Below are 26079 nucleotides of genomic sequence, written 5' to 3' on the forward strand. Positions count from 1 at the left end.
AATTAAATTAAAAAAACACAGTACAGAACTAAAAAAGAGCCACCGTGGCTTAAAACCATGTAAAAGAAGCAGTAGGGAGATAAAAAGCATTTTTAAAAAGTTGGAAGTCAACTCCTATGAGATAAATAGAAAGGAGCAAAACACTGCCCAAATTAAGTGTAAAAAATGTAATAAGAAAGCCAAAGAGGATTTGAAGAACGCTAGCCAAAAAACTCAAAGGTAATAACAAAATGTTTTTTAAGTACATCAGAAGCAGGAAGCCTGCTAACCAACCAGTGGGGCGCCTGGACGATCGAGATGCTAAAGACCGCTTTAAAGACGATGCAGTTATTGGGAGAAACTTAAATGAATTTCTTAACTTCAGTTTTCATGGCTGAGGATTTAGGGAGATTCCCAAACCCGGAGCTGTCCTTTGTAAGTGACACATCTGAGGAAACTGTCACAGATTGGGAAGTGTCATTAAGAGGAGGTTTGGAATTAATGATTAAACTCAACATTAACAAGTCACCAGGACCAATGGCATTCCCCAAGAGTGTCTGAAAGAACTCAAATGTTGAAATTGCGGAACTAGTTAACTAGGGTTTGTAACCTTGTTCCGTTAAATCGGCTTCTGTACCAATGACTGGAGGTATCTAATATAATGCCAACATTTAAAAGGGCTTGCGGTGATCCTGGTAATTACAGACCTGTAAGCTAACGTCGTATGGGCAAATTAGTTCAAATATCATGTAAAGAATAAATTGTCCGACACATAGAAAACTAAAACTGTTGAGCAACAGTCAACATGTTTCTGTGAGGGAATCGTGTACTAATGTATTAGAGTTCTTTGAGGGTCACAAACATGTTACAAGGGGGATCCAGTGGACATAGTGTACTTAGATTTCCAGAAAGCTTTGACAAGGTCCCTCCCAAAGGCTCTTACGTAATTAAGCTCGTCATGTTAAAGGGAAGGTCTTTCATGGATTGAGAACTGGTAAAAGACAGCGAAACAAGGGTAGGAATAATGGTTAAATTCTCGGACTGTGGAAAGGAGTAACTGTCACGGATGTCCCAGCCGACACTCTGAGAAACTGCCTTTCCAACAAAGCCAGGCAGGACTTTGGGGAGCCTCTTCCCTTGGAGCAGCTTGTTCAGGGCAAGAAGGTTCAACACACTTCACCTCTCTGGGTCCTCCTTGGAGCATTCAGCATCCTCTTGCCCCTCCATGCGGCTTCTACAGTGAGTCCACCCAGGCGGGGTCCTGGGGAAGCCAGAGGGTCCGTGCCACCCCATTCGCAGTCAGACGTGATTCTCAGCGCCAGTAAAACAGAGCGTTATTAGATGACAGTGAGCACCGGTCTAAAAACAGAGCCTTGTAGGCACAGAGATGAACCCTCAGCTGGGTCCATTCTTGGGCCAGCGAGGCAGAAACAACCCATCTGCCCTCACTTGCCATCCCCAGCCAGCTCCCACAACTTGAAAACCTCCTACCAGCCCCTCCTTTCTGGCCTTTGTTCTTCCAGGGCCAGGAGGTCACCTGACCTCTTTGTTCTCCAACACCTTTAGGCATCCCCTTGCAGTGGGAAGGTCTGGGCCCTCAGTTGCCACAGAGAGACGGAGTTGTGGCCAAAACTGAGGCCCCACACGAGTTCAGAGGATAATTAAGAATAGTCCCACTTGTCACCAGTAATACTAGTGGTGTTCCCCAAGGGTCATCCCGTTAGGGCCAGTCCTGTTAATTTTCATAAAATGATCTGGACGAAAGGGTAAACAGTGAGTTAGCAAAGTTTGCAGATGATACTAAGCTTGCTCAGATAGTTAAGACCAAAGCAGGGACTGTGAAGAACTTACAAAAAGATCTCCACAAAACAAAGTGATGAGCAACAAAATGGCAAATGAAATTTAATTGTGGATAATGTAAAGTAATGCACATTGGGAAAATAACCCCAACTCTACATACAATATGATAGGGCTAATTTAGCTACAACCTAATCAGGAAAAAGATCTTGGAGTCATCATTGATAGTTCTCTGAAGATGTCCACGCAGTTGGCAGAGGCGGTCAAAAAAGCAAAACGGGATGTTAGGGATCTTTTTAAAAGGGATAGAGAATAGATGATTGAGAATATCTATGTTGTTCCTGATATAAAATCCATGGTACGCCCACAATCTCGAAATACTGTTGTACAGATGTGCGTCTCCCTCATCTTTAAAAAAAGATATACTTGGCACTACGAAAAGGTTCAGGGAAGGGCAACTCAAATGGATTAGGGCTGTGGAGAGGGTCACCATATGAGCGAGAGATTAAGAGGCTAGTGACTCTGTCAGCTTGAAAAAGAGGAGAGCTTAAGGGGGGAACATGATAGAGCGTATATAAAATCATGAGTGATTGGAGAAAGGTGGATAAAGAAAAGTATTTACTTTATTCCCAGTATACAGCAACTAGGGGTCACAAATGAAATTAATGGGCAGTAGGTTTTAAAACAAATAAACAAGAAGTTTTTTCTTTCACACAGCGCACATGTCATACCGTTGGAACTTCCTTGCTTGAGGAGGTTGTGAAGGGTAGACTACTAAAAAGCGTTCTAAAAGGAACTGGTATAATTCATTGGTGGTTAAGTCCATTAAATGGCTATTACCAGCGATGGGTAAGAATGGATGTCCCTGCACCTCTGTTTGTCAGAGGGTGGAGATGGATGCCAGGAGAGAGATCACTTGATCATTGCCTGTTAGGTTCACTCCCTCTGGGGCGCCTGACATTGGCCACTGTTGGAGAACAGGATACTGGGCTGGATGGAGCTTTGGTCTGACCCAGTATTGCTGTTCTTATGTTCTTAACTGTCAGGTTTGACTGTTGACAGTTTAAATTACAGACCTATAAACCAGCTACATTGTGTAACTCTGGCCTTTCAACCAGTTGTCTTATTTGTGGTGTGTGACAGTGTGAGTAGCTTCAGGCTGAGTCACCAGTCTGTGCATAGAATATCAGGGTTGGAAGGGACCTCTGGAGGTCATCTAGTTCCACCCCCTGCTCAAAGCAGGACCAATCCCCAGATAGATTTTTACCCCCATTCCCAAAATGACCCCCTCAAGGATTTAATTTACAACCCCGGTTTAGTCGGCCTATGCTCAAACCACTGAGCTATCCCTCCCACTTTGCAAGCATCCCTGTGTGGGCCAGTCCAGGACTGGATGATCAAACAGTTAGCAAGGTGATTCAGCTCCTCAGCTGAGGACAGGTAAGAGAGAGCAGGGAAGGCTGGAAAGAGGGTCCAGAGAAGCCCAGGGTCGCAGAGAGGTAAGATCTCTTCTCCCAGGACCCCAATGTGTCTGGGGAGAAGCTATTTCAGACACTGTGGTAATAGCAGGGTCACGGTGATCAACCGAGTTTCATGTGAGTGCAGCCAATTGGTTCAGGAAGATGTGTCTATGCAAGAATATTTTCTGTTTATGATGTAAGCCAAGGTCTGACCAGACAGACAGCTCAAAACCCTGCACCTCCAACCTCTCTTCGGGTAGATGTAGTGACCTCCCTTTGGGATTGTCTCAGCACCCGAATTTGCCAAAGCATCTTGTCCCCGATCTTTGTGTATCTGGATAGAATGGACATAATTGTTGAGGATTTGGCAATTTGGGGCAAAAATGATCAGGCAACACAATGAGAGACTGTGTAGTGATCTGCAGTGACAAAGAAAAGGGCTTTACACTGGACAGGAGCAAACTCCAGGTTGGTCTGAGCAAGATTCCTTACAAAGGACATACGGGGTGAAGGAGTTCGACTGGACACAAGCAAGGTGGAGGCAATTTCACAAATAGCCCCCAGACAAGGAGACCTTAATGACCCCAGGAGAGTCCGGGGTCCTCAGGCAACATAGCTAAGCAAATGCATCCCTGCTGTGTTACAGTGACACTCTGTGCTTGAGCACTAGCCAAAATGGCACTAGGGTGATCAGCAAGGGAAAAGCTTTTGGGAGTGAAAGAAAAATCCTCACAGAGGCACATTTGTGGCTACAGTCTGAGTTTAGGAGTGAGCCTGAGGGGTTGTCTACCCAGGGCGTTAGCTCCTGGCAATCAGGGAGTGGCTACAGTGTGCCAGCTTGCTGGGCAGTAACAGCCTGTGTGGACACTGTTACAATGCACTAACCGTTCTGTAGTGCATGTGGACAAACAGCAATGTCCATGTGGGGCGTTGCTCGATGACAAGCTATTGCTCTGTAGATCTTATAGACTCATAGATTCTAGGACTGGAAGGGACCTCGAGAGGTCATCAAGTCCAGTCCCCTGCCTTCATGGCAGGACCAAATACTGTCTAGACCATCCCTGATAGACATTTATCTAACCTACTCTTAAATATCTCAGAAAGATGGAGATTTCCACAACCTCCCAGGCAATTTATTTCCAGTGTCAACGCACCCTGACAGTTATGGAACTTTTCCTAATGTCCAAACCATAAATCTCCCTTGCTTGCAGTTTTAAGCCCATTGCTCTGTTCTTATCAGACGCTAAGTGTGAACAAGTTTTTCTCCCTCCTCCTGATGACAGCCTTTTAGATACCTGGAAAAACTGCTATCGTTGTCCCCTCTCAGTCTTCTCTTTTCCAAATTAAAGTAAACCAATTCTTTCAGCCTTCCCTTCATAGTCATATTCCAAGACCTTTAATCATTCTTGTTGCTCTTTCTGGACCCTCTCCAATTTCTCCACATTCTTTCTTGAAATGCAGGTGCCCAGGAACTGGACACAATATACTCCAGTTGAGGCCTAACCAGTACGCAGGAGGAGAGCGGAAGAATGGCTTCTCGTGTCTTGTTATATAACACACCTGTTAATGCCTCCCAGGAATCACGTTTTCTTTTTTCAACCAGTATCACAACTTGTTAGACTCTATATAGCTTGGTGGCTTCCACCTATGACCCCTAGATCTCTTTCTGCCATTACTCCTTCCTAGACGTCTTACTTTTTTATTTTATTTAGTTCCCCCTCCCCCATGTTTTTCTGTGTGTTTTGTAGTGCAACTGCCATTGTCCTTCCTAATGGAGTGCGACATTTGCATTTGTCTTTATAATGCAACTTATCCGCGTATTACCCTCAACCATTATCTCCAATTGTGTCATGCTCAATTTTTGCAGTTTGGATCCCTTGATGCTCCAAATAGGTCAGTTGCAATCCCTCCCAGTTTGGTATTGTCCGCAAACTTAATAAGCGTCTTTCTTATGCCAACATTCTAAGTCGTTGATTGAAGATTATTGAACAGCAGCCAGGTCCCAAACAACAGTGACCCCTGCTTTGAACCCACTTGTAATAATCGCTTTCCAGCAGGCTATGAGGGTAGCTCATTTAAGTAAGGCTTACCTCTTGAGTTTACGAGGTTATCATGTGCCGATGGTTATGCACCCAACCACTTGCTATTAGTTCAGCCGCCCATCTAATGTATTGCCTGTTTATCAATAGAAATATCATGCCGAACTGATATCAAATGCCTTACTAAAATCTAGGTATATCACATCCACCGCTTCTCCCTTATCCACAAGACTCGTTATCCTATCAAAGGATCCTATCCTATCAAAGGATCCTATCTGCACCAGGGCTTTCCATACACTAATGTCCTGTGTAGACAAGTCCTGAGATCTTCACGTGTTTGACAATAAGAAGTGGGCGTGTGATCAGAAATCCTCGACGGTCAGTGCTAGAAGGCTATTAATAGATGTCCAGGAAGAGGCAGAATGATCCTCTCATGGGTCAGACCATCTCCCCAGCTCCTATCCTGGACATCTCCACTGGTGTGTCATTAGCAGGCTGCACACATTTGTGGTGGTTATTTTTGGCTTTGGAGGGTAAGATGTAACCATAATCACACTGCTATCAATGGATACCAGCCACTGCCATGTGACGAGAGGATTAATGTATTTCCATGCCATGTGACCTGGCAGCAGGACATGAAGAAAGGGTTGAGATTGATACAGTGGTTTAGGGGATTGAGATCCATTAAAATCAGCATGTCTAAATCCCCTAGATTGCTTTTGAAAATCTCACCCCAGTCTCTCTTACCAGCACCGCCAGGTGTTATCCTCCTGTAGTGGGGCATGGGGAATTCAGCTACTGGCCAGACTTTGCTGAGAATGAAAAGCAGGGGTTAGCTAGTGCTGGCTGCAATGTGGATGGGATCTCACAGGGTGCTTTGGGGAGACACCGATTTCTTTCACATGGGCTACTGACAGGGTGATCAGCCTCCCCATCTCTGCCAGCTTGTTTGATTGGGTGTTGTCTTTTCAGACAGCATCACCGCCTTGCTGGGGTCAAAAGAAATCATCCTGATGAAGCCTGTCCAGCTGCAGGTCAAATCCAAGTATGAAGATGACATCTTGGTACGTTCTGGTAACTCAGGAATTTCATCCCATTGTTCTGGGTCTGAGCCTAGGATTCCCAGGCTTCGGTCTCTGAAATGTGCTGGACCCGCAGATGAGTGGCAGCTCTGCAGGTTAATTACGTGCCCACAGATTTGTTCTGATGTCATGTACCACTCGTAAATTTTACCCTCTAAGGTAAAAATGTCCAAGCAGGGGGTTAGAATGGAAACACTTATGTGCCCTGAACTCCTGCGCCAGTGTTAGTACGGTGTATAAATGCACAGCACTTACCCTCTCGTTAATCACAGCTGTGACTCTGATTTCCTTCCTGTGCAGGTTTTAGCCCCCTGGAGGGCATATATGCTGCAGGTGATGCTCCCGGTCAGGGTAAGTGCTTTCTCCATGCGGGACTCTTTGGGGGCTGACGTGAACTGCACTTTTCCCAGGTGCATTAAGCTTCTCATGTACCTGGCATACGACCTTTAAAAGCAAAATGGATGGCAGGAGATCTCTAGTGTGGGGGAGGGTGAGGCCATGGGGGAGGGGGGAAGACAGGTAACCTCTTCCAAAGCTGCCCAGGTACTAATTTTCCAAGCCACAGCCCAGTTAGCATTCAACCCCACAGGCAGAATGTGGTGAGAAGGCACCTGGAACATGCGGTCAGTGGCTAGTCCAAACCCCTCCCCCTGGGCATAGCTTTGTAAGGACTAACACGACATGAGCCTTGGTCTATGCTGGGCTGTTCCTAGCATTTCCCTGCAGAGCCCTTTCTGCCTCTGCCTCAGGGCCCTCTGCTGCGTCACTCGCCCCTCCCAGTGCCCAGCTGACCATAACGGGCAGGCTGGCCACCTGGAGCCAGCAGTGCCCGCTCTGGCGCATTAGCAGGGCTCTTGCCATTGGTGCTGGGGGTGGGTGGCAGGGTCACAAGCTCAGAAGGTATATTAAGCAAACTTGCTGTAGCTTAACTTGCTGTTTCCTCTCCCCACCCACTCCCCTTTCTGTGTTGTCCCCTTGCCCTCTGGGCCTTCGGCATGACGCCGGCTTTCGTTTCCCTTTGGACTCTCCTCTTTGCTCCTTTCCCCTCTGGCGTTTTCTCTCCTCCATCGCAGGCTCTTCCCTGGCCCTTGTAGCCCTCTGCTCGGTGTGGTGCACATCCCTTCTCTGGGCTGAGCAGAGTCCAAGCCCAGAAGAGACCACTGTGATCACCTGCTCTGACCTGCTGCCCACAATAATCCCCAGAGCAGAGCTTTCAGAGAAACATCCCGTCTTGGCCCACCATGGCTCTTGAAGAGTTCTTGCCGTGGTTAATTACCCTTCCCATTATGAATTTACACCTTCCTTCCAGTCTGAATTTGTCTGGCTCCCATCCAGTGGCTCCTATTAGACCTGTCTCTGCTAGACTGAAAAACCTATTATCAAATATTTGTTCCCCATGTAGATACTGTGATCAAGTCATCCCTGAACCTTCTCCTGGGTGAGCTAAACAGGTTATGTCGCCTGTGATGGCAGGGCGCTGGACGCCATAGCCCAGGAGGCCTTTCCCATCCTGTGGATGTATGATCCCTAGCGGGTAGTTCCTGGTTCCTATCCCAGCTAGCGAGTGCTCATATTTAGCTCCTGTCCATGCTGCCAGCCTTGGGTTCCAATCCTGGGCTGCTCCCCCTCAGCCTCCTTCCCCATTGCTCTGTCTCCTTGTGGCTAGAGGCCAGGGCCTCACCCTCTAGCCGTGGATGAGAGCGAACGGGTGCCAGTGTGAATGTGCATTAGCAGCCCCATTGCAGAGTCTCAGCAAAGTGGGGCTGGAAGCAACCTCGAGAGGTCACCTGTGCTGAGCCAGGGCCAAGCAAACCTAGACAGCCCTGACCGGGGTTTGTCCAGCCTGTTCTTAGCCCATCTAGTGACAGAGATTCCACAACCTTCCTTGGAAGCCTGTTCCCCAGCTAAACTACCCTTAGACGGGCACAGTTTTCCCTAATATCTGAGCTGCATCTCCCTGGCTGCAGATTAAGCCCATTACTGCATCTCGTCCTGCTGTCAGTGGCCACAGAGAACAGCTGATCACCAGGCTCTTTATAACAGCCCTGAACATATCTGAAGACTGTTCTCCGGTCCCCGGGCCTCAGCCGTCTCTTCCCCAACCTAAACCTGCCCTGGTTTTTAACCTTTCCTCACAGCTCAGGTTTTCTATTATTTTTTTTTTGTCTTTTTTGTTGCTCTCTTCTGGACTCTCCAATTTGTCCACATCGTTGCTAAGGTGCAGTGCCCAGACCTGGACACAGGACTCCAGCTGGGTCTTACCAGCGTTGAGTAGAGCAGGACAGTTGCCGCCCGTGTCTCATACGACACTGCTGTTAATACACCCCAGAATGGTATTTGCCTCTTTCGCACTGCATCGCACTGCTGGCTCATATTCCATTTGTGAGCCGCTACAACCCCCAGACCCTTCCACAGTCCGGCCACCCAGCCAGTTCTCTCCCCAGTCTGTAGCTGTGCGTTTGATTTGCCCTTGTCTGTCTTGCATTTCATCTTATTGATTTCAGACCAATTCTCCAACTTGTGAAGGTCATTTTGAATTCGAATCCTGTCCTCCAGAGTGCGTGTGACCCCTCCCAGCCTGGTGTCATCTGCCCATGTTCAAAGCTTATTCTCCACTCTGCTAGCCAAGTCATTGATGAAAATACTGACTAGTCCAGACCCCATCCCAGCCCCGTGAGACCCCACTAGAGACATGATGAGTGGTCACAGAAAGCTGGTAGCAAGAGTTCTTGTGCCAAAGGGCTTTGGCCTGGGCCTGTTGAAGTCATTGGGAGCTTCGCACAAGCCCGTTGCCTGTGAAACCAGGCAGGCTTCTCATAAAGGCCCCCAAGGGCTGTGCCTTGCCCAGGAGCACGGGTGACATTGCTGATCTTGCAATGCATTGTGGGCTGGAAAAATGTCACCCTCTTTGCTCAGCTGGGCCAAACCCCCACTCAGGCCTGCTCCTGGCCCCCCTGGGAACACCCTTCATCCCTTGCCCCTTCCCAGAACCAGCATCCCCATGCCAGCTTCCCCCTTGTCCCTCCCATAAACTACAGCTCCTTGTCGACCCCAGTGCTTTGCGCAGAGCTGACAGCTCCAGGACTTGCATGGCATTCCTGATCTCTGCTGCGTCAGCAGGAAGAGCGGGAGTCCCGAGGACAAGTTCCCAGTAGGAAAGTTCAAGGATTTAGACCCTGGCTCGCCCATTCAGCCGCACTAGATCAGTGAAAGCCCCATTGAGCCCCCAGCATCCTTCCAGCAGGGGAAGCTGCTCTAGGCCTCACATGGAGATAGGGGCTCTGGGAGATGGTCAGTCTCCTTGCCAGCCTGAAAAATGCTAACAGTTGGGCAGTGAGCAACTCTGCAAAGTTAGCTGTCTGTCAAGCGAAACAGACAAAGGAGGAAGTGCCTGCGGAGCTGCAGCTGGGTATAAACAAGGGGGCCCTGGCGAGGTGCTGCATTTGTGAGCACTCAGAGTAAACTCATATATGCAAACACCATCCCCATGTCCACATGGATGGGAGCTGGGCCAGGTGCCTGGAGCACAACGCACACAGAGAGGCCCGGGGAGCATTGTGTGTGGGGAGGGGCTGAAGACGGGTTTGTCTCGAGTTCCTTTTTAAAACTTTCCAATTTCCCACACTCCCACTGAAATCTCCATCGCCTTCCCCCGCGGAGGAAGCATAGCAGGGAGCACAATGGAAAGGAAATCGCCGCAGCCTGCGTGATAGCTCTGAGCGGTGTGAACCACCCTGGTCAGCTCATTGGCCAGTGACGGGCAACGCCAGTCACGCCAATGCTGTTCGCTATGTCTCCGCTATCAAAGTGTGTGTGAGGGGGGAGAGCTGCTCCTTGCTGGTGTGTGCTTTTGGGGCTCCTTGGCATCATCTCTGGCCCCCTCGCTGTGATGGGGCACAAAGGCCGGGGGGGTGGGCAGTGCTGGCCGGCTGGCTGGGGGAGCAGAAGGGGCTCAGCATTGTTGGGGTGTCCCGGGGGAGGTGGTGCATGGAAACTAACACTCAGGGGTGTGGTGCACCCACCATGCCCTTCAGCTGCAACTGGATTGGTGGGTGGGTCTGCATGAGAGACTGGCTCCGTGCTGTCTGGAGGAGGGGAGCTCAGGCTGGGAATTAGACTTTCAGTTTGAGGTGACTGGGAGGCTTGGGCTGGGAGAGGGGTCAGGCTGGGGTTGGAGGTCGGGGGGGGGTCCAATCGGGGAAGCGGGCTGGTGCTGGGATGTATTTAGGGTGGGGAGTGGGGGGTCAGCTCAGCCTGGTATCTCATGTCCCGCTGCTGGCCAGGGCAGGCCTGGGCTGGAGTCCAGCAGGTCGGGCAGCAGGGGTGTGTGCCACACTTGGCCCCCGGCATCCCGTGTGGGTCACAGCCCATGTGGGGGCTGGGCAGGGTGCTGGCCATGGTCTGACCCTTTTTTCCCCAGGTGTGGAGCAGCTTCAGCTTCCTGGAGGTGAAAGAGATCACGATTCAGGAGCCCAGCCTGGTAAGTGCAGCCAGGGGGCCACCTTCAGGACCCACATTGACAGCCCATCCACCCCATCCCCTCCTGTCAAGACAGCCCTCCCCCATCCACTCTATTGGGACACCCACCCCCATCAGGACAGCCGCAGGATACTCTCCAGCACCCAATCCTGTTGGAACATGCCCCCATCCATTCTTATGGGGACATCCCCAGAGACTCTGGGCTGGCAGGGACCTCCTGGGGAAGCTCCAAGCCCAGGCAGGTGGGAGGTGCTGATGCAGAGGGGGACCTCTGGAGCTGGCTGGGTGCCTTCCCCATGGGAGGGAACTGAATCTGCACAGGCCAGCCCCTCCCCTGCAGTCCTGGAGCGCTGTGAGTTGGGTAGTGCCCTGGAGCCAGGGCTGGGAAGGTGCAAACATCCATCCCGATAGCGCGTTCTCCCCACTGCTGCAGAAGGAGCCAGTCTCTGCCCACAAGCAGCCCTTGGAAGCCTAGTTGTCCTTCAGTGCTGGGACAGCAGGACCCCGTGGTGCCAGGTGCTGGACAAATGCAGAACACAGAGACAGCAGTGCTGGGTGGGCTTGGGGTCTCTTGCCAACTGTGACACCATGGGTAGTCTCCTACCTCTCTGTGACTCTGCTGTGGTGACATTTACTGAGCTCTAAGATCTAGGCTGAATGTTCATTCCTATTTATTGGCTGGCGAACAAAGGCCCCTACTGAAATGTTGTCCTTAGGAGCCGGGCTAGAGCCCACGTAAATCTAGAATCTCTCCTAGCAGACCCGTGAGCTGTGAGGTCTGAGTGGCAAAGGGAGGGCAGGGGTGGCTTTGTCTGCCTCAAGTGATGCTACTTTCCAGTGGGACTGGAAAAGCTGCAGCTCCATTTGTACCTCTAACTTCAGTAGAACAAAAGGGGCTCGTGCATATTGCAGGTTGTGGCGCTGGCAGTGTAAAATGTTTGGTAGGAAAACAAGAGCATTCACAACGTCATTATCTTTTCTCGTGTCCACAGCCTCTTCTGTGTTTCAGGGCCTTGGTGTGTATCAAGTGTGTCTAGATTATCCAGGCCAATCCAAATTTAGCTGGAGAGTGTGTTAAAACCTGGTAAAGCCTCTTACAGTGGAGATTATGTACCTGGCAAACCTGAACGTTGCCTGACCTGTAAAACAGGCAACATAAGAAAACACCATTCTGAATACTTTGAATGAGTCCTTGTCAGACTGTAGCTGCTGTTAGCCAGCACAGTTTGTATTTGTGTAAGTGAGGTAGATGTTGCTGTGGCCAGGGCCATCCTTAGGCATATGCAGCACACGCAGCTGCATAGGGGACCATGAAATTTGGGGCACCAAATTGCCCCAAATTTCATGGTGTCCTAGGCAGCTGTGTGCTGCATACGTGGCAGCACCAGCCCCGGTGACCAGCCCTATCCCTCGGCCAGCCCTCCAGGGGGGTGTGGGGCCCCGGACAATCCCTCTGCCCCACTTCATACCCTCCCCCCTGCTCCGCGCCCAGCCCGCCCCCATTCCACTTCTTCCCCCAGCAACCCCACACTCATCGGCAGCGGCGGGAAGTGGAGCAACCCGGCCTCAGCCGCTCTACTCCGCCAGCTCCCAGCCGTGGCACTCCACTTCCCGCTGCCGGTGAGTGCGTGGAAAGGACTGTCTCCCGCACTCACTGGCAGTAGGAAGCGGAGTGACGCGCCCCAGCCTGCTCCACTTCCCTTGCCCCGGCCCCGGCAGTGTGGCTCGGGCTGGGGAAAGGATGCCCCCAGCACTCACCAGTGGCGGGAAGCGGAGTGACGCAGTCCCAGCCCGCTCCGCTTCCCTTGCCCCGGCCCCAGCCGTGTGGCTTGGATTGGGGAAAGGGCGCCCCTGGCTCTCACCGGTGACGGGAAGCAGAGCGCCATGGCTGGGAACTGGTGGAGTAGAGTGGCTGGGGCTGGGCTGCTTCACTTCTGCTGCTGCCAGTGAGTGGGGGATCCCTTCCCCCAAGTCTCCTCCCACAAGCGACACGGGTGGGGCTGGGGCGAGGGAAGTGGAGTGGGCTGCTCCTGGCCTCTTGCTAATCCCCTGGGCCACTTTGGGCCTGTGGGGCCCCCAAAAGTGGCCCCCCACAGCTCCTGCCTCCTGCAGGGGGGCTGCATAGGGCACTCAAATGGCTAGGGATGGCCCTGGCTGTGGCTCTGGATAACCATAGTTTAGAAGTTGCTGCTGTTTGTTGGGAGTTACGCAGGCAGTCCCTTCAGCAAACAGGTTATGTGTTTCACTAGAACCTTGTTTGTGGAGTGGGACATGAAAAGTCTATTACAAGAATCACACATATCATTAACAAAGCCATTGCTAGAGAGGATTTGCAAAGGACGGTAACGAGTAAAAGGAGGACGGACTTGGGTGGACTGGAAATGTAGATTAGAACTAGAAGAGGTACGTTAGTCAAACACGAGTTATTGGACTCGGCCAGGAGTAAAGGGGTGACATTTTGTGGCCTGTGTAACACAAGGGGTCAAACTAGTTGATCTAATGGTCCTGTCGGGCTTTAGAAAACGAAGAATTTACTGGACAAAATTCAGGTGCAGTCTTAGAATTCAAAGGCTCTGCACCCTCTGCTATTGGCCTATTGCCCCTGGTGACCCCCCAGAGAAATAGCAACTGATTTGTCTTACAAAGCTATTGTGGGAATTTGCCAGGCATAAAATACTCGTCATGCTTGCCTTGATGACATGTGAAGAACAACTATTTTAGTTGTCTGTCAGAAATGTGTGTCCTTAGAGCAGCTAGGCTTTGGCAAGGCTGGCCTATGAGAATTGTGCTTTTCTGTATTAAATGCAAAGTATTCCTTTATATTTCATGTAGCTAATAATCATCTGAAAGAGATTAGCTACAGGAAGACTGGCTTGGGCAATTTGCTCCTGGCTTCCTGGGGTTAAATTTTCCAGGGGCTTCTCCAGGTCCTTCCCCGGCCTTGGGGATTTGCCCCTGTGGGTGAGATGCTGGAGCTGCGGAGAGCAGCAAGAGGTGAATGTATTTGATTTAGTGCAGTCTTGTAAAATCCTCCTGCCCTGCAGGGCCAGTGAGTTATTTTGGTGGGCCACTAAAGCATGATTAATTGTTTTCTTTATTATTGTGGTAAGGGATGGGGGCAGAGTGAGAAGATTTTTATGCCTGGGTTTGTATGTTTTCATGAGGAATTTGCCAGACTGCTGTAGCATAAGGATGATTTAGTTGTTTATTTCCTGACCATACGGCTACTAGTTTATTTCTGACAGTTTATTACGGAGACTGAGTTGAGTTCTCCACTGAAAGCCAAGATTCGGCCAGTTTGTTATGTATGAAAAATCCTCGTCAAAATTACAGCACTGGCTCATTGAGAATGGAATTAATTTTCTCAGAATTTAGTGAATCCATTAATTGGCCATGAGAATGTAATCTAAAAATGGATCCTTTCATAAATGTGGCCCTCTATACCTGACCTTTTCATTTAACCCTAATGCTCTTGGTAACAGGGTAACACTGACTGCATGTAGTGATGTCAAGAGAGGGGAAATCAAATCAGATGTGTCTTAAAATCAATTTTATCTGGAACCACAAACCAATAGTTATCGTAAGGTGTCATGGCAGGGCAGAGTTAAGGTTGTTTGGGTGCCACAAATGCACATTTCCATTCCTTAAGTAGTTTGCATTTCTTTTAAGTTTAGCCTTAACTTAGGATTTCCTGGGTTTATAATACTTTGGTTTTGGCGCACGTGTAGCACCTGTAACATATTCTACACTAAATTGCTGATATGTTTTCTCAAGTTTAGCTCCATTGAAACTTAGTCTTTGTCTGAGAATTATAAGCAATAACGTTAAGGATATTTAGCACGGCGAGAGCTCGCCATCTTAGCACACGGCTTCACTCGTTTGCTCCCATTGCAGTAGCATCTGAGGGGTTTTATGAAATGTATTCTCTGCTTGCTGCCTCAAATGTCATTTGTCTCGTCTCCTCAGGTTGTCATAGAGACAGATACAGCCTCTTACGCCTTCCAGTTCGCGTCACTGGACGACTTGGAGCAGGTGGTCAGCCATATCACCATTTCGCTTAAGAAGGTCTTTCCAGATTCTTCCCCCGGGTAAGGCTGTTCCTGAAATGTTTGCTTAGTGGTTATAATGGGCCAGACTGAGAGCTCTGTCGAGACGTCCTAGAGCTCCCCGACCTTATATCCTTGTCATTTTGCATGTACAGTAACTCCTCGCTTAACGTTGTAGTTATGTTCCTGAAAAATGCGACTTCAAGCGAAACGATGTTAAGCGAATCCAATTTCCCAATAAGAATTAATGTAAATAGGGAGGGTTAGGTTCCAGGGACATTTTTTTCACTAGACAAAAGACTATATATATATACACATATATATATACACACACACATACACAGTATAAGTTTTAAATAAACAATTTAATACCGTACACAGCAGTGATGATTGTGAAGCTTGGTTGAGGTGGTGGAGTCAGAGTATGGGAGAGGGTGGGATATTTCCCAGGGAATGCCTTGCTGCTAAATGATGAACTAGCACTCTGTCGGAGAAAAGCTCAGTTCTCGCTTTTTTGTTTGGGTGCAGAAAAATCAAATACTTTATTATTTCTCCAGCAATTGCAGTAGAGGGAGGGAGTGCCCTAGGACACAGGGTCGCCCCAGTCCCGGACAGGTCTCTCAACAGGTAAACAATTACAGCAGCATTTATACCTTTGTTACAGACAATAACAAGCAATAATACAGACAATCAAAGCCAGCTGCCGAGTGTTTATTATACATAGGCCCTGGACACGCATCTTATTCTTTCTCAATTCAGAAGCGCAGTCTGCATATTTGGTTCTTATGCATAGGTCGGTGACAACTTATCCTCACAGTTCTTTTCCACTCGCCTCACACCATCCTCGTTCTTACAAGTCTCACCGTGCATTAGGGTTACGAGCTGCCTAACTCTTGCAACAAACTGACATGCATTAAGATACCCTGCAAATTCCTGTCTAATTCTTTTCACTTACTTCCCAACTCGGGCTGAGCTCAGGAGTTTAACAATTGTTGTTGCATGATAGCCCGTCACACTCTACAAGGACAGCACAATGGAGGGAGGGGGAGATCACAATGGCCGAGAAAGATAGAGACAATACACGTGTGTTGTGTGTGTCTGTGTGTGAAGAGAGAGAGAGAGAGAGAGAGAGAGGCTGAATGGCCCCTTTAAGACTGAACCCCACTGTCAGTACACTGCCCTTTTTAAGTGATCAGCCAAGTTGAGACAGCAGCTGCTGCCAGCAAGCTCCCTCTGTCCTGAGCCCTGTCCTGTTCCACCTCGCTCTGTGGAGATGAGGTACAGGATCAGGGGGCAGGAGTGGGGAGACAGGGACCCTGACATTAGCACCCCTCTTCCCTCCCCCCACCTCCCGCACAGCAAGCAGGAGGTTTCTGGTAGCAGCACACGGCAGGGGGTGGGCGGGACAGCTGAACTGCTGGCAATTGCTAGCCTGCTGGGCGGCTGCAGCACAGGGAACTTAGGGGAGCAGGGAGCTGATGGGGGGCTGCCGGTCCACCCAGGTTCGAAGCCCCCACCAGCTAGCTGCAACGGGCTGCTCTTCCTACAAGCAGTGGACAAAGCTGGTCGACGTTAGAAGGGAGCATTGCACAACTTTAAACAAGCATGTTCCCTAATTGATTAGCAACGTAACAACGTTAACCGGGATGACTTTAAGTGAGGAGTTACTGTACAGAATTTAAATTTGGGGCCAAATGTATGTGTGTTACAATGTCCCTTTAATACAAAGGCAGTTGGGCTAGTGGATAGAGCTCTGGACTGGGTTCTATTCCTGGCTCCACCACTGGCCTGTTGGCTGACCTTGGGCAACTCACCTCACCGCTCTGTGCCTCAGTTTCCCCAACTGTAAAATGGGGATAATGATACAGCTCTCCCTTGTCAAATGCTTTGAGATCTGCTAATGGAAAAGTGCTAGATAAGAGCTAGGGATTATAAGAAAGAATACATAAAGGGTATGGATGGTTACAAAGTAAATTCATATGAAGTGTTCCTAACAGAGTGAGCTCGCCTGTTTCCAGTCAATATAAGCCAATATGTAGTGTTGAGGATGTTTTCTTCCTACCACCTCATTTCTTTACTTAACCATGGCTTATTTTTCATAGAAAACTGCTCAAAAACTATCCCCCCAGTTTGTTCGAGAGAATTCAAAGAATAACAGACTCCGTGAAGGAAATGGTGCAGAATAACCAAGGACCGTGTGGTAATCAGACTTTGCTTTGTGAACATACATCACAGAAAAGTGAAAATACTGCAAAACAGCCCTCACACACCAAGTGGTGGGAGACTTAGCAGCTTGGGGTGGAGTTTTCAAGAGCTCTGGTGACTTCAATGGAAACAGAGCTAGGACAACGTGAAGTGCTTTCTGAAAAACCCCACCTTTGCTGTTCAGCAATTAACTTTCATCAGGAAGAAAATAAGTGACAGCTAACACTGGTGCCCGCAGCCGTTTGCACGTTAGGCACCAGTCCTGCAAACATTTCCATATGTATTGTATTCCCCTGAGTAGTCCAATTGAAGTCAGTTGCATGTCTGAGGCAGGGTTCCTGTGGAAAGAATAGTACGTGACCGTGTAATTAAAGGTTATACCATGATTACACACAAGGGGGCATCATTAAGGTTGCCCATGCATTTCCTAACTCTTCCGGGCTTAGCTTTGCAATCTTTTTTTATATATATTGCAATATTTTTTCTATAATTTCAATAAGAGAAAGTTTTAAATGGAATTCTGTGATCAAAACATTCTGATTTAAATAAAAGCTCTTTTAGCCTGAGAAGTTTGTGTGTTACAAATAATGTCTTGGTCCAGTAAAAGAGGTTAGATAACTCTATGAAAGAAGGAATCAAGATAAGTAATGAATGAGTCAGTCAGTACCAAATAGAGAGGCACCCAATCCATGATTCAGCATTGCGCTGGGAGAAGCGAGGGTTTAACTGGACTTTTCATTCTAGCCCTCTCTTTTCTGGATCCCAAACTGTATTCGTGTCTATCCTTCCCCAAATGTCCCTTTCTCTTTTTCTACATTTCCTCTATGAGCTGCTGCTAACGTTTCTGTCAATATCATCTTCCATTTGTAGGTGGGTTTTCGGAGACATATGCTGCTTTATGTGACTACAACGGCTTCACCTTCAGAGAGGAGATCCAGTGGGTAAGCTTGTATGGAAGCAATTTCAACAGGTCATTTTAAGCTCATAACATTAGGGGATTTATCAGATGGATTTTGTACTATCTGAAACAGTACCTGCTGTCTCTCCAGTTAGTTATAAGCCATCCTTTGGTGTGGTAGGGGTGGGGTGTGTTCCGTTTTTGGTTAAGCTGGGCAAATTTTGCCCCCTTTGCTTGTAGGGGAGTGTGCTTGCATGGGGTTGTCAAGGAAATCTCAGCAGCAATACCAGTCGCTAAATAATCAGCGTTGGAAATGACGTCCCACTGTTTGCACTGGAGAGATACAGCTGGACAAAGGGAGCCAAGCAGAGGAAAATGCTGTGTAACAGCACTTGAGAGGATCTCATGAAACCTCCTGAAAATAACTTCATAGTAGGTGTGATGTGAGCTCTGTCCAGGGGATTGGGAACTGGCTGAAGAGCAGTAAATTCAGTGTAAGAAGCTGGGAGGAGGTGCCTAACGACATGGTGCCGAGATCCATGGGAGGCCATCTTTTTAGCATCTTCATTAACTGTCTGGACGCACGGTACCTTCACACCACTCAAGATGTTGCAAACAGCAGTGTGGAAAGAGTAATAATACAAAGGGCTCCGAAATCCAGGAAGAAAATAGGCAACTGAGATTGAAACCAAGAGAGATTTTTAACCGTTGAACAAACTATCCAGGGATATGGTGAACTCTCCATGTCTTGATGTCTTCAGTTCCAGGCTGAAAGAGATGCTTTAGTCCAACACCAGGACTCAATACTGGGGTAGCTGGGTGTTACACAGGCGGTCCAAGTAGATGATCTAATGGTCCCTCCTGGCTGTATGCATCATAATAGTTCTGGGGGAGTATTACATGGAACAGATCCTCGTGGGCAGGGCGGTCCATGGAAAGAGAGCTAGGCATGATCAGGAAGAATCAGGTTAGACCCAGCTTTGTAAGGCAACATGTTGAGTTTAAAAGAACTGTGGCATGGCATTCAGGGCTGCGTGCTCTGCGCCTGGGAGGGAGATGGCAGCCCTGCTCCGTACAGTCCTGGGAAGGCTGCCCCTTGCTTGCTGTGTCCATTTTCAGGCTCCTTTGGGGCATCCAGCTAGCGGCATGCTCAAGGAAATGAGAACAGATGAAGGGGTTGATTTGATGAGAGATTAAATGCACTCCGCCACAGACGTGTATTTCATGACATGCTGACTAAAGGGGGAGAGGTTGCCAGCTGCAATCCTTTGGAGTGAAATTGAACAAAGGGAAACTGAGGCTGACTATGAGGGGAAAATGTCCCAATGCTGTGAGATCAGTTGAAGTGTGGAGGAGCCGTCCTAGGCAGCAGTTAGCAGTGACGAGTCCTCAGGCTTGTGCTTCAGCCTCTCTTTTTTAGGAACTTCTTCAGAGACATCGCCTCCTCCTCCTTTCAGCCAGTCCAGGCAGCTTTCAGAGCAGCGATGCCCTGCGTGTCATAGGGACACAGCTGGGCCCAGTCCTTGGCAAGGCCATGTCCCTAAAATGAATCCCCCAGTCACTGGGCATACTCCTGCCGTTCCCCTGCCCCAGCCCAAAAGGCTTATGGCACAGGCTAAGCCTCAGGCGGGCCTTGATGAGTTTTATGATGGTCAATGTCTGAGGCCTTCCCTCTTTGTGGCCAAGGCCACACAGCTTCACACCCTGACATCAGGGCCTGTCCCGGGTCTCCCTCAGCTGCCAGATCTTCTCCCAGAGATCTCAGGTGCCCACAAAGAGAGGGGCCCAGCCTCGCAGAGGTCAGATGCCCTCCCATTGGCCAGTTTGACACAGTTGGTCTGTGGCAGGTGCATTCTTCAGACTGCAAGTGGCTGATCTGGGACTTTTTTATGTTGGAGGCGGGTGGGCGGAATAGTGGGTGTATCAGGGGTGGGTTTCCCTTCCTTTGCTGTAACTTCTCACTGCTGGCTGCTTCCCCCCTCCAGAGGGTCAGTGGATGGTCTTGTGCCCTGCAGAAAGCTATCTCTTCTCCCTGCTAATTCCTCTTCTCCTAGGAAGCCCAGCCAGTGATCCAGCTGTATGGCGGGATCTCGGCTCGCTTGCTCTTAAATAGCCCTGGTTCGGTTCTCTCTCCCATGTTCCCATGAGTGTTCTTTTCAGCTCTGGATGATGTGATTGTGGAGAGATTGTGCAGCCCGGTTGATAGCTCTGCTGCTGCCCCTGAGCCTCCTCGGGTGAGAACTCCCCTCTCAGGAGCGGGGCTGGGCCAGCTTTCCAGGAGAAGGTCAGGAATGACCTGTGGGGTGATGCGTCTGGCAAACGCAGACATTCAAAGCTGACGCTCAGCATGTGTCCTGATCAGCACAGTGCTGCGTTGTAATCCAGCCTTGCAACACTTCTGTGGGGTAACACGTTGACCTGTCTGTCTGTTAGGATGTGGACAATATCTACCACAGCCAAGACTGCCGAGAGTTCAACCTGTTGGACTTCGTTCACCTAGACAGCAGGTGAGTTGCTGCTGAAATCTGAGATCAAGATCATGCAAGATAAAGACGAGTAGCAAAATATGCTGTACCTGTAGCTACCCTGAGAATACCATTGTATACAGTGGCCAGCAACCCTTTTAGCTAAATGCGCCTGCAGAGCAGCATTTCCACTTGGATTTGTACAGTACTCTGAAAAGTGACTCTCTATAAAAATGGTCTCTTCTTACTCCCGGAACTGCTCCTCATATATATTGTAAAAACAGCAGAGAATCCTGTGGCACCTTATAGACTAACAGATGTTTTGGAGCGTGAGCTTTCGTGGGTGAATACCCACTTCGTCAGACGCAGGTGGGTATTCACCCACGAAAGCTCATGCTCCAAAACGTCTGTTAGTCTATAAGGTGCCACAGGATTCTCTGCTGCTTTTACAGATCCAGACTAACACGGCTACACCTCTGATACTTGACATCATGTATATTGGAGTCCGAACCGCTGGTGTTAGCAGCTGAGGGCTGGTCTACATGCAAACTGGCCAGGAAATAACGAAACGGGGTGTAATTCACCCTTTTGTATATTCGTGTGATTCTGTCTGTGCGCACTCAGATCAATCTGAATGTCTCTTATCTGGATTTAGTTTTGTCAAGGGGGCAAATAAGATTTAAAATCTTTTGTTTTTTTTCCACTGACAAACTAAATCAAAGTAAGACCCTCTTCAGCTGAACTGAGAACGTCCACGTGCATAATTGCTCCAAAAGAACAAAAGCTGTGAGTTACTCTGAGTTATTCTGGTGCCGGTTTGTTTGTAAACAAGCCCTAAGATAAGTGTTTCTTGTTCTTTTTACTCTGGTTATCCCTACAGGGCCAGTCCAGCCATGAGAAAGTAGAAGTGTGAATGGGCATCAATTAATTTGCCAAGGTGCCTGTTAGATTTTCAAGCTGCAATTTAAGAAACTCTATTTACTAATTTGATAAATGCTGTGGCCGATACGGGGATGGGACTGAATGAGGATAACTACTTTTCATAGTAATATGAACTACTAGAGTAGCTCTTTCATTGGCAGGTCTCAAAGCGCTTTACAAAGGACTCAGGATCCTTATAGTTCTTTTATCAATGGGGGAGACACAGTCTCACAAGGTCACCCAGCAAGCCAATGGCCCAACCAGGAATAAAACCCAGGTCTCCCAAGTCACAGTCCATTGCTCTACCCACTAGGAACCATTGCCTAGCACTGTACTTAGTTGAGTTCAGGGAGCACTCATTTGCTGATTTCATGTTAGGTTCCTTTCTGTGCTATTTTTGACAGTACTTTTCAAATCAGGACACTTGGTTGCTCTTAGCCCAGTCAATAGGGTTTTAATTCACCAAGAATCATGTGGATCTGTAATCAGTCGGTTTATAGATCAAGTTGATGTACATTGAATATTTGAAGCTTGTACCATGTGCAAACTATACATGCACTCTGGTAAGCGATTAACATAGCCCAGGGTCGGGGTTTGGGCCCAGCAGCACATACAGGAACAATACAAATCACTAGTGTCTCCGTTTTTCTGCTACTTCTGTTGATGTCCAGTAGATGGGGCAGCTGTATAGCAGACTCCTTTGCTCCTTTTGTTATCGGAGGCTTTTTATGTTTCATTCATCAAGGGTTGTATTATGTAAGCGAGGGATGGTCCCGCCATTGTGGGGAACTTTTCTGGCATAAACATTATCCTGGTGAACTGGGCTGGCGAAAGGATCCGAGTCCTCGCTCCCACTCCCTTTAACCAGAGGTTGCCTGACCTCAAGGGCTCCTTCCACTCTCCTGTGTGGCAGAGTCCTCATAACCCCAACATGGCTGGGCCCAGGGTTCCTGTGGGGCTCGACCCCCAATCTTGTTGTGGTCACTTAGGGCAGGGGCTTGGGTGACCCCACTCCAGGGGCTCTCTCTGCACTGGACACTTCCCTGACCCACTGACCATTCCATACAGTTCAAAGCAAATACAATTTATTAAACAACAATCAATTAAAAAAAATAAGGAAAAACGGGAAAAGGTTAAAGGAAAGCCCGTCACCCCGCTCTGTGGCAGGGGGACATCCCAACCAGCCTCTCTGGAATGTAAGGGAAGTTCAGTCTGTTCCTCACACATCCCAGGCCCTGGCTGTGCTGCAGGGATGCTGGAGGTCGGACACTTGCTCTGGTGGTGGCCACACGCCCTCAGGCTCTAGGTGGCAGGACCCTTCCCCAGCGGTGAAAGTGAGCCGGTCCAGTCCGGTATCGTGTACCGGCAAGGGCCAGTATGCCGTGCCGGACTGCACCAGCTTCCGCGGCAGTGATTTAAAAGGCCCAGGGTTCCAGCCACTGCGGGGAGTCCCGGGCCTTTTAAATCCCCGCTGGAGCTCTGGGAGCCGGGCTCGGGCAGGGATTTAAAGGGCCTGGTGCTCTTGCGACTGCGGGGAGCCCCAGACCCTTTAAATCGCTGCCGGAGCTCCAGCAGCCAGGCTTCTGCAGGGATTTAAAGGGTCCGATGCTCCAGCCACTCCGGGGAGCCCTGGACCCTTTAAATCTCCACCGGAGCTCCAGTAGCTGGGCTCCCGCGGTGATTTAAAGGGCCTGGAGCTTTGCGGTGGCCGGAGCCCCGGGCTCTTTAATTCACCCCTGAGCCCTGGGGCTCCCAGCACCTCCACAGCTGGTAGCTCTGGGGTGATTTAAATCTTGAAAGGCCCTGCCTCTTCCGGTTGAGGCCACGCCTCTTCTAGTTGAGGCCACACCCCCGCTCAGGACTCCGGTGTACCGGTAAGTCCTTTAAGTTACTTTCACCCCTGCCTTCCCCAGCTCCAGCTCCATCCTGTCTCAGTACTGCTGCTGCTCTGCTTCCAGCTCCCTGGGCTGCAGCTCTGCTCCCAGCACAGGTCGGCTCTATGGGCTGCTTCTGTGACTCTGCTCCCAGCACTGACCTGCTCCCTGGGTTGCTTCTCTGTTCTCTCTGGCCGGTGCAGCTCTGCTCCCCAGCTCAGCCCGAGCTCCTGCTCTCTCCTTAGTTTGACCCCACTCTGTCTGGGAGGAGAGGACCCCACCCCCAGCCTCTTGGCTGCCTCATTAGCCTGCCTGCCCTGTTAGTCAGGCTGACCTCTCCCCATTGTTCCTGGGGACTGCCAGTCTCAGGGTGCCGATTTCCCATTGACCCTTCCTCTTCCTTTTGGTACTGGGAGCTAGCAACCAAAACACCCCGTCAAGGCTGATTCCCTACTCTGGCACTTCGAGTGCAGAAGGTGGGCGGGGGGGGGGGGGGGGCACAGGGATTCTAAAAATTAAAACTGGCCACTTCAGGCTGGTATTAAACTCCCAAGGATACAGCTTCTCTCTGACCTTGGACGCTACTCAAATGCAAAAAAACCCCTTTGACCCAGGAAGAAGCACTTGGGAATTCCTCCCTGTGGGGTACCCTGAAACCCTTTCACCCCCCTCTGGGGAAGAGCTGAGAAAGAAAACAAAGGAAATCAGCTGTTGCCACCAGCTAATTAAAGAACATGTACAAACCTCTTAGGACACAAAAATCCAACCCTGTTCTTAAAAAAGGTAAATTTTATTAAAAACAAAAAGAAAGAAAATACATCTGGAACTTAGGCTTTTGCTAGATTTAAAAACCCACTTACAAAAATAAAACATCAAGAATAACCCTCTTGAGGTCCAGCTTAAAGGTTACAAGCAAAACAAAAGCATTTGGGGTTAGCACAGAGGAGTCCACAAGCCAATAAGAAATAAACAGAGATAAACCTAATCATGTCTTTCTAGACATTTTCTGATCTACTTACATATCGGGGATTTCAAATGAGGAGTTTTAGGTATAACCTGACGATTTCCATAGCTGACAAAAAGCTTTTTACAACATAGTCTCAGCCCTGTCTCTGCTCTGTCCTCTCTCGCTGGAGAACAACAACAGACAGACAAAAGGGGCATCTTGTTTCAATTTTAAAAAGTTCTAGCCCCCCCATTGGCTCTTTTGGTCAGGTGCCCACTCCCTTCCTTTTACCTGGGAACTTGTTAACCCTTTACAGGTAAAGCAAGCAGAGAACAGCCACCAAGAGGGGTTCCACAGCTAACTGGCTGGCTGGGGGTCCACAAAAGGGAGCTCCCCCCCATTTATCACACCCCCACTGAGTTTCAGGGCCACCCAGAGGATTCAGGGGGTCTGGGGCAGGGCTGGGTCTTCGGTGGCAATTCAGCGGCGGGTCCCTTTCAGAGGGAAGGACCCACCTCCGAACTGCTGCCGCAGAATGAAGTGGCAGCGGTAGAGCAGCCTAAGTGCCGCTGATTGTGGCTTTTCTTTTTCCCCCCTCCACTTGCAGCGCTTGCAGTCACCAGGCAGAGCTCCGAGGCTTCGGCAGCACTTCGGCGGCGGGTCCTTCACTTCTCCGAGTCTTCCACTGCACTGAAGGACCCGCCGCCGAAGACCCGGAGCAGCTCGTGGGGCCCCTGCAGGGCACGAGGATTGGGGCAAATTGCCCCCACTTACCCCCCCCCACCCAGCAGCCCTGCTAAGTTTTAGTAAGGGGACAATGGTCCATTTACAATGAGTGTCTTGCCCAGAAAATTAATTGGAATTTCTCCCTTCCCTTCCCTGTTTTTTAGCAATTTCTTCCCACTGGTTAGCTGCATATACCTGTCTGTGTTCCTTTTCCTTCTTGTGCCATGCAGTTCATGTTATCTGCAGAGTGCACCAATCACTTTAGAAAGCAAAGCAATTCCTTCACAGTTCTTCTGGATTGGTCTGTACTTTCTTTGCCTATATCAGATACTTTTAATTTCCCATCCTTTAGGGCTGACAGCAGAAAGAGACATTATAGTGAAGGAACTGGACAGATTATTTACCCAGAGAGCCATAGATCTGATTCATAAGGCAGACAAATATACACTTTTTAATCTTTCACATTTGTCTTTTTTGGCTGTCACTCCTAAAGGATGTGAAATTAACGGTGTCTGATATATGCCCCAATAGTATAGTTCTCTTATCCATACATGAATCACTTCTTTGCGGGATCGAGAAGTGTTGACCTTGGAGCCTACAGCTCTCTGGGTCACACACACAGTTATTTCTGACTTTCACTCCTCTCCAAAACGTGATGAACTCCTGGAACACAATGAGGCAAACAGGGTACAGCCGCCTTTGTCATCCTCTGGCTGGTTCTTTGGTGTTAGAGGGAAAGAGAAGGTCTGTAGCCTGATATAATTGAGAGACTCTTCCCTAGTCACAGACAGTCTGAAGATTTCATTTAAACATCTGGGGGAAGAGAGGTTCTGTAGACACTGTGGCTTTAAAATGTGGATTGTTGGTCTGTTCTGAGCCAACAGAGATGCGGGGAATAGAGTGAGAGTTTTCCTGCTTAGAGGGCCAGATGGAACTACTATGATTATTAATAGTATCTAGTAGGGCTGTCGAGCGATTAAAAAAATTAATCGTGATTAATCACATGATTAAAAAAATTAATGGCGATTAAACAATAATAGAATACCATTTATTTAAATATTTTGAATGTTTTCTACATTTTCAAATATATTGATTTCAATTACAACACAGAATACAAAGTGTACAGTGCTCACTTTATATTTATTTTTGATTACAAATATTT

The 26079-nt window shown here is 48.9% G+C and overlaps 1 protein-coding gene across 2 annotated transcripts in view; it reads left to right on the plus strand.

Moving 5' to 3' along the window:
• Nucleotides 1-26079, plus strand: part of CARMIL2 (capping protein regulator and myosin 1 linker 2) — a 123930-nt gene that overhangs the window by 2027 nt on the left and 95824 nt on the right. For both annotated transcript variants that reach the window (XM_075061316.1, XM_075061315.1), the window contains exons 2-8: nucleotides 6248-6339; nucleotides 6658-6708; nucleotides 10778-10837; nucleotides 14803-14924; nucleotides 16985-17082; nucleotides 17958-18028; nucleotides 20419-20492. In XM_075061316.1, the coding sequence (XP_074917417.1) occupies nucleotides 6248-6339; nucleotides 6658-6708; nucleotides 10778-10837; nucleotides 14803-14924; nucleotides 16985-17082; nucleotides 17958-18028; nucleotides 20419-20492 (568 nt within the window). The remainder of the gene's footprint in view (nucleotides 1-6247; nucleotides 6340-6657; nucleotides 6709-10777; nucleotides 10838-14802; nucleotides 14925-16984; nucleotides 17083-17957; nucleotides 18029-20418; nucleotides 20493-26079) is intronic.

This window comes from Chelonoidis abingdonii, unplaced genomic scaffold (genome assembly GCF_003597395.2).
Source record: "Chelonoidis abingdonii isolate Lonesome George unplaced genomic scaffold, CheloAbing_2.0 scaffold0006, whole genome shotgun sequence".
In the NCBI taxonomy this organism is placed as follows: Eukaryota; Metazoa; Chordata; order Testudines; family Testudinidae; genus Chelonoidis; species Chelonoidis abingdonii.